The 8,000-nt window shown below is 58.6% G+C and overlaps 1 protein-coding gene and 1 long non-coding RNA gene across 3 annotated transcripts in view; one reads left to right on the top strand and one right to left on the bottom strand.

The window, feature by feature from the left end:
• The window catches only part of LOC117286875, a 20,013-nt gene extending 15,719 nt beyond the window's left edge, over positions 1-4,294 (bottom strand). For both annotated transcript variants that reach the window (XR_004518018.1, XR_004518017.1), the window contains exon 1: positions 4,140-4,294. This is a non-coding gene — a long non-coding RNA (uncharacterized LOC117286875). The remainder of the gene's footprint in view (positions 1-4,139) is intronic.
• LOC104861764 (poliovirus receptor homolog) overlaps positions 3,927-8,000 on the top strand; it is an 11,806-nt gene continuing 7,732 nt past the window's right edge. The window contains exons 1-2 of the mRNA XM_033765840.1: positions 3,927-4,113; positions 6,660-7,019. Coding sequence (XP_033621731.1) covers positions 4,029-4,113; positions 6,660-7,019 — 445 coding nt within the window. The 5' untranslated portion in view covers positions 3,927-4,028. The remainder of the gene's footprint in view (positions 4,114-6,659; positions 7,020-8,000) is intronic.

Below are 8,000 nucleotides of genomic sequence, written 5' to 3' on the forward strand. Positions count from 1 at the left end.
GGGCCCCCCCCCCCGCCGTTACTTCCAGGGGACCGGAGGCTGCTTTGGCTGAGCACACGGGTCCTCCGCTGACCTGCAGCTATCTGGATGGCGACTGAAATGGGCGGAAAAGGCCACACTTGTGTCTTCGTCACATCTGTCCCCTGGGGTCAGGTGCCACTGGGCTCTGCACGCAGACCCGGTGAGCTTGGCCTCTGCCCGCGGGAGCTGCCCCATGTCCGCTTCCTCGGACACTGAACGTCCTCTCCCTGTGGCCGGGAGAGGACATCGGCGGTAGAAGCTCGGCAGATCCTGAGCAAAGCGGACTTCGTGTCAGCCCACGACGCGCGAGGCCGGGATGTGCAGGACGGCGCCAGATACTTGAAAACTCAGCGCCTCTAGGACGAGAGGACCGTGACCGCCAAGATGCGGCCTGCCGCTTCTTTCGGGTCAGAGCCTCTGGCCGTGGCACTTACTGGGCTCCGTCCCGTCTGAGCAAATCAGTGAACACCTGCCATCCTTCCTCCTGCGAGTGCAGTTTGGTTGCTCTCTCGACCAGTCGCTGGCTCCCTTCCACTGAAGTGCCAGGGTGACTGTGAGTCAAACAAATCCTATCTTCTGCCATCTGCAGCCTCCACCTTGCCGACGTAGCCCCTGCCTCCCTCCTTACCATCCGTCTCTCCCCACCTCCGTCCCCTCACGCAACCTCTCGCTCACGGGTCTCTTGCAGCTGGACAGGTGTAGCACATAGTAGGTGCTCAATAAATATGTACTAGCTGAATGGATACAGGGGGACAAAGGCGCAAGGTGAGGGAGTCTACGGAGCTGTAGGAGCCCAGAGGGGCACTTCACTGAATCCCTCACCCCTGGGCCCCCAGGACTCAGAGGTGGAGAGTGGTTAGCAGAATGACACAGCTTCTTAGCTCTGACCACCTATCCAACCAATAGCAACCTCCCTCCCCCACAGGCTCCTCCCACCTGCTCCCGCGCCCCCCGGAAACAAGCATCTGACTTAATTCAGCCATGTGGGCAGCACAGACCTTTGGGCCTTCCCACTGTATAGTAGCTGAATTACTATTTTTGCCCAGGAATATCAGCCACGGAAGCCCCGTCTCCTCCTGATGACCCTAACCCACATCCTAGTCCCTTCCCTGAGTCTTTCCTATTTCCTGACCCCTCAACCTTTGCCTGTCCCTGCCCTCAACCCTGCCTTGTCCCCACTCTTTTGTTTAGTTTAGTGTGAGACAATGCCTCACCAAGTAGCCCAGTCTGACCTCGAACGTTTAGTGAGCCTACTGCCTCAGCCTCCTCAAAGTTCAGAATATAATCATGGGCCACCATGCTGAGCTTTGTCTTGTCTGTTTGTTTGCTTTTTGAGACATTTAAGACAGGTCTTGCTATATAGTCTGGGCTGGCCTTAAACTCACTATACAGCCCAGGCTGGCCTCGAATTTGCAATGATCCTCCTGCCTCAGCCTCCCAAGTGCTGGGATTACAGGTGCGTGCTACACCCAGCTGGGTTTTGTCACCAAGCTTGAGCTTCACACTTGAGAGGCTGAATCATCTCATGACGTGAAATTGCTCAGGGCCAAAACCTCCTCTGTACCACCACAGAGTTCAACGCCCAGGGGGGAGGAGGCGGAATGGGTGTAATGTCAGAAGCAAGTCTAGATAAACTGGGGGAAGAGTCATTTCACAATTAAATTATGATTACATCTAGTTTCCCTGCCTCCAGGGCAGCCGCGGTGTGTGGAGACATGACTTCATTTCTGCCTCCCGTCACAGCTAAAACCTCAGTGATCTGGTGAGGCTGTGGCGCTCCAGGGCAGGACTACATCCGCTCAAAACATTCTGGTTCCTTGAGAACCAAGCAGTAAGAGAAAGTTTCACCTGGGGAGGGAAAATTCCTTATCAACATAACTACCTCACCCTCCTAGGATTATCGGGGCGCCTCTAAGTCATCTGCTACTCCCAATGAGCCAAATAAAGGCGTGACAAGCTCGGGGTGAGTAGCACTGATCAGGCCCAAAGCTCTGCTTCTTTAAGTCTCATTTCTTGCCTTTATTCTTTAATTCACCTTGTGCCGTCATGGCTCACAGGAGACCAGGACCGCCACAGGGCTTCTGGTAATGTCCGCTTGCCCTATTCCCTATAGGGTGAGGGACCCCAGATGTGACAAATCAAACTCTGCAGCAGAGGGGCAGCCTGAGAGGCGCGGGGGATGAGAGGGACAGCTTTGATGATGACAGCATGACCCAGAGAAGGAACATAACCACGGCCACAAGTTCCTAGTTTGGAAATAACTCAGCAGAACAAGGATGCCGGAAATTACAGAGATTTCCAGGAGTCCCGCCTGTGTGATTTCATTCAGAAATTCACCTGCACATGTCCAGGGCCATTAGAGCCACCCGGCATCCCAGCTGGCACCCATGGCATTGGAGGGGGTGGCCAGGGACAGAACTTTCCAAAGGAGCCAAAACCCAAAGAAGGAGTTGCCGAGAAATATACCGCGATGTTCGGGATAAGGGACCAGAGCTGCTAGGGAGCCCCACGGACACTGGCCTGGAGGGACACCCTGGGGGCCAGGATACCTCCCGGGCTCTGAGCCCCTGCTGTAACCACGCTTTCCTCCTTCATCTTTGTCTTGTCAAATCTCACTCTCATTCTCTGCCCTTTTCGGGGGGAGCAATGAGGCTCGAAACAGGGCCTTCCCACTGACCACCCTTTTTTCTTTCTTCATTCCTTATTTTGAGATAGGGTCACACTAAGTTACTTAATTGCCAGGGCTGCACTCGAAATTGTGACTCTCCTGCCTCAGCCTCCCAGAGCGCCACCACACTGGCCCCTCTTCCGTTCTCCTGTCCGTTTCTCTCTCCCTCCCCAGCTCGGTCCCCCAGCCCCACACTGTACCTCATTGACCCTAATCCCATCCCTCCAGACTCGGAGTTCTGCGCATCAGTCGGTCCCCATCCGTCCCCTCCTCCAGCACCCAGACTCTGCAGAGGGGTGGCTGTCAGCTGCATTCTCTGCTGCCGTCCCCGAGGAAGGCCAGGAATGGGAACCAGAAAAGCGGAACGAGGAAGAAGTGAACCATTGCTCTCATAAGCAGCACCTACTTGTACTTAACATATCAGCTTGATTTTGGGTGCTGGGGACCAACAAAGGGACCCACACACGCTAAGCACCTGCTCTGCCCCTGAGCCACACCCCGGCCTGACCTGGTGTTATTCGCTGGTGGTTGTAGCGGGAAGACAGGAATCATGACGGCTGTCCCTCTGCATAGCTGCTCTTCGCTGAGTGCAAGCTCTGGCCGGCTGCTGGGCAGAGAGCTTCCTGTTCCAGCCTCACACACACCTCCAGGAGTGAGCCCTGTCATCACGCTGGGTCTTCAGGAGAGGAAACTGAGGCCCCGCAGGAAGCAGCTTGCCTGGGATGTGTTTGGCTGGTGGACCCCCATCCGCCCCGTCTCCCTTTTTGTGATACTGGGGCTGAACCCTGGGCCTTTGCACTGAAAACTACATCCCCAGCCCGTTGTTTTCTGTTTGTTTGTTTGTTTGCTTGTTTCATTTTTAAATTTTGAGACAGGATCTTGCTAAGTTGTCCAGGCCGGTCTCCAACTTTCCATCCTCCTGTCTCAGCCTCCTAGAGGGCTAGGCTAGGATGACAGCCTGCCCCGCTGCCCCCACAACTGGCTTATCCCAGCTCTGCCACTCAGCAGCCTTTAGTGCGCTGCAAATCTCTGCACACCTCATTTTCGACCCGGAACAGTACAGTTCTTCTATAGGAAGCGTTGGTGATACTGGTGTCTGCATCACCGCCCAGGGCCACGGTGAGAAATGAGGTCCGCGGCCGCCAGGCCCAGCCCAGCGAGGTCCCCACCCCCACCCCCTGGTGCCAGTCATCCCGCCGGGAACCGGAACCCCTGCCCTGCGCGTCCTGCCCCGCCCCAGGCCCGGGCGAGGGGGCGGTGGCAATGTCCCCTCCCGTCCCTCGTCCCTCTGCAATCCGATCGCTCTCTGTCGCCACTAAGGCGGCTGTCAGAGGAGCGAATGACAGCGCCGCCTCAGCCTCGGGCCAGCATGGCCCTGGCCGCGCTGTGGCTGCTGTCGCTCTCCTCGGTGCCCTCCGGAGCCGGTGAGTGTCCCCGCGCGGGCCCCTACCTCGGCCTCCTGGGTCCCCTTCGCCACCACCGTGCGCCCAGGAAAGCAGGACGCGGGCGGCCGGGCCAGGGCCTCCCTCTGTCCTGGGGAAAGTGGAGGACTTGGGTGCGGAGGTTCGTGGAAAGGGCCCGGCTTCCCGGAAACTCAGCTGAGCCTTAATCCAGGAGGTAAAATTAGTCGCCTCCCGCCGTCACCTGGGCCACGTCCATCTCCGCGATGGGAGAAGGGGTGGGGCTGAGGACTGGAAGGCTGGCCCGGCCTTTCATTCATTCTCCTCGTACTGGCGATTGAACCGAGGCGCTTGGCGCTGAGCTACATGCCCACCCCTCCCTCACTCTTATTTTTAAGTTTTTCTTTTTTTGAGGTAGGGTCTTGTCAAGTGTAAATTGCCCAGGTTGGGCTCAAAGTTGTGATCCTCCTGCCTCAGCCTCCCAGAAGGCTGGGATTACAGGGGTGGCTTCATTCTGTCAAATTCATGCAATGGTCCCCCCACACTCCCACCCTAGTGTGCCCGGCAGTGTTCCGGGCACTCGGGAAACAGCGCCCCCCAGCGGTCAGCTTTTGGCATTTCATAGCAGTGACCTCGACGGTTCATTAGGAGGAAGTGGGGACCGCGGAGAGGTGGGTATTTCACCGAGTGTCCCCCGGGTCTGGCCGGGATGCAATCGGCGATGGCCATGCCGCGAACGGTAATAATAGCGCGTGCAGGGCCGAGTTCCTCATTGTGGCCTTTCCCTGAAGGTGCCCCGCGGAACACTGGCACTTCCCCAGCTGAGGGAGCTGGAAGGTCGCTGACCCCGCCCAGGGGAAATTCCCAGGATGGGGGGTATGGGAGCCGGGAGAATGGTGAGGCAGGAAGTGCCTGAGCTGAATGAATGAGCGACTCAGTGACGGGGCCACCCCCACTGCCAGATCAGGGCAGGCCGACGTGAGGCCGGGCTGGACCCCTCCCTGGCTGGTTGTCCCGGCCAGTGACTTCCCCTCCCACTCACGCTTCCTGTGTCTAGTGGGACACGAGTACCAGTGTGGCTGTGGGGGGCCGCGGGGGCCCTTGGAAGAGGCTTCAGGTCTGGTTGCCCCACCCCATTCCCTTTTCTTCATATGGGGACTGAACGCAGGGCTTTTGCACTGAGCCACATCCCTGCCCCCTACTTTTGAGACAGGGTCCCGACCGGCTGCTAAATTGCCCAAGCCAGGCCTGAATTTGCAGTCCTCCTGCCTCAGCCTCGCAGAGGGCTGGGGTTACAGGCGTGCACCACCATGCCCGGCTGGCCTCGCCCAACTTCATTCCCAAGGCAGTTTGGACAGGCAAGAGGAGGAACCCAGCTGAGAGAAGGGGACGCCCTTACCCAGAGCCACACAGAGCTGGGGCAGAGTCAGGCACTCAAAGCCCACGTTCGCCATCCACCCCTAGCTGCCTGGGCCCTGCCTGGGCCCCTCCCGACCCCAGCTCATATTCACCACGATGGAGCCCCAGGCTGCGTAACAGCCCCATGAGATTTTCATCACCTCACCCTCCTGATGACCACCACCTGCGTGTGTCAGCCAGCTTTCCCTCACCGCAGCAAAACCCTGAACCAGTCCCTTTACGGAGGAGCAGGGCCGAGCCCCGGATGCAGGGGCAGCATATCTTAGTGGGCGGAGCCTGGTGGAACAAAACCAGCGCTCACCTCAGTCTAGAGTCAAGAGAACGAAAACAGGAGCAAAAAAACAGGAGCAAAAAGAGAACGAAAACGGGGACTTAGCTCAATGGTTCCGCTCCCTGCTTCACAAGGGCAAGGACCTGAGTTCCATTCCTGGTACCAAAAAAAAAGAAAACAGGAGAGACCAGAGTCCACAGTCCCTTCTGGGTCGCACCTCCAGTGGTGTAACCTCCCTGGGCCCACCTCTTTTTTCTTTCAGTACAGGGTCAACCGGTAGTTTCCTTAGCAATGCTCTCCAATCAAAAATATCCCAGGTCCTTCCTCCCTCGGACAAAGACCTAAGGCTTCAGGTCTTCTTTTATGTGGCCCACATCTCGTGGAGCCCGCAAGAAGTTCCACATATGGGATCCTGAGAATGAGCTGGCGCTGCCCTGGGAGTGTGGGAGGGTGACAGGGCAGCTGGACTTTAGACCGCGCCTCTTAAAGAGGCCAAGCCCGTACTGCAGGACCTTTGTAGGACACATACGGTTCAAACGACAGAGCCATGTTACAGGTGAAACTGAGGCTCAAAAGACAAAACCCACCTGCACGAGGGCCCCTGCTAGGAGGACAGGGCCGGAGCTCTGAGAATTTGACTCCTTCGCACCGTCTCGCAGTAAAAAGAATGCACAGCGTTACGTTTACTAAGGTCAGCAGAGCAAAGACAGGCTGAGGACCTGCGTGCCCTGCAAGGGAGGCACAGAGATTTCCGCGGGGCCGCTGGACGGCAGACAGCCCAGGCTCAAAGCCCACCTTCCTGCTTACCCTGAGGACCTCTGTCAAGCGACTCTGTGCCTCGGTTTCCCCGGCTATAATCGGTGCCTGTGGTTTCCCGCAGGACCCGGAACGTTGAGCGTGCAGGTGCCTCCCGAGGTGCGCGGCCTCTTGGGCCAGTCGGTGACGCTGCCGTGTCAGCTGCAGTCCCTGGAGCCGGGCACGAACGTCACCCAGCAGACCTGGGAGCACCAGCAGCTGGCGGGGCCCGTCCACACCGTGGCCGTCTTCCACCCCACGCGGGGCCCCAACGTCCAGGAGCCCGAGCGGGTGAACTTCGCGAATGCCAAGCCCGGCGCGGATCTGAGAAACGCCAGCCTCACGGTGTCCGAGCTGCGTGCAGAGGACGAAGGCACCTACACGTGCCGGATCGCCACGTTCCCACAGGGCACCGCCAGCAACAGCACCCAGCTGAGAGTGCTGGGTGAGCGGGGGTGGGGGGTGCAGGCGGGAGGGAGGAGGAGCGGAGAGGGGCTGGGAAGGAGCTGGGAGGGGCCCTGAGTTCGCAGCCCACCTCCAGCTTGGGCACTGGTTTCTTCCGCCTCCCGCTTACTTTTGGTGGGGTACTGGGATTGAACCCAGAACCTTCACACATCCCCAGGCCTTTTTAAATTTTATTATTATTTTTATTTGGAGACTGGGTCTCGCTAAATCGCTAAATTGACCGGGCTGGGCTCTAATTTAGGACCCTCCTGCCTCGGCCTCCCAGAGTGCTGGGATTACAGGCGTGCTAGTAGTTTGTTCTGAAGGGGGCGGATCCAACAGGCCTTCCTCTTGGAACTGGAGCAGGGAGCCTGTGTGCCCAGCCCTCCATCCCCTAATCAGCCTTTTCCAATCCCCTCTGTGCTCGGGACTGTCCTGGCCTTCTCAGAAGTCAATCAGGAAATATTAAGTGCTGGACCAGTCCCAGGCACAGGGTGCCCAGAGGGAATCAAACGCGGTCAGTGAGTCACACAGAAGCCGGTCGATGAGTCACGCAGCAGTAGTGGGGAGTCCAGGAAAGCCCGGGCTGGGAGGGGAACCGCCTGGGGTGGGGAGCCCGGCTCCGTGGCCGGCGGCCCTGTGACACCGGCCGCGCCCCTGAAGCTGGATGCCCAGGCCCAACCCTCCTCTCCACGGCACACTGTGTCCCCAGCCCTGCCACCAAGCCATGTGTCCTGAGCACTTCTGGGGTGCCAAGGGCCATTCTAGCAACTTCCGCTGCATCTTCTCTGTGTGGCATCTGGTGTTTTCATTATCCGCGGTTGACAGTTAGGGAAACCGAGGCACAGACTTGCCCCGGCCACCCAGCTGCTGGGGGACGGGGCTGGGACTTGACCCTGGCTGTCCCGTGTCCTCGGCTGAAGGGAGGTGACTGGCCCTGCCGCCCCCAGCCTCGCCCCGGAGCACCGTGGAGCCGCAGGAG

This window comes from Fukomys damarensis, unplaced genomic scaffold (assembly GCF_012274545.1).
Source record: "Fukomys damarensis isolate Sample0158 unplaced genomic scaffold, DMR_v1.0_HiC HiC_scaffold_19, whole genome shotgun sequence".
Taxonomy (NCBI): domain Eukaryota; kingdom Metazoa; phylum Chordata; class Mammalia; order Rodentia; family Bathyergidae; genus Fukomys; species Fukomys damarensis.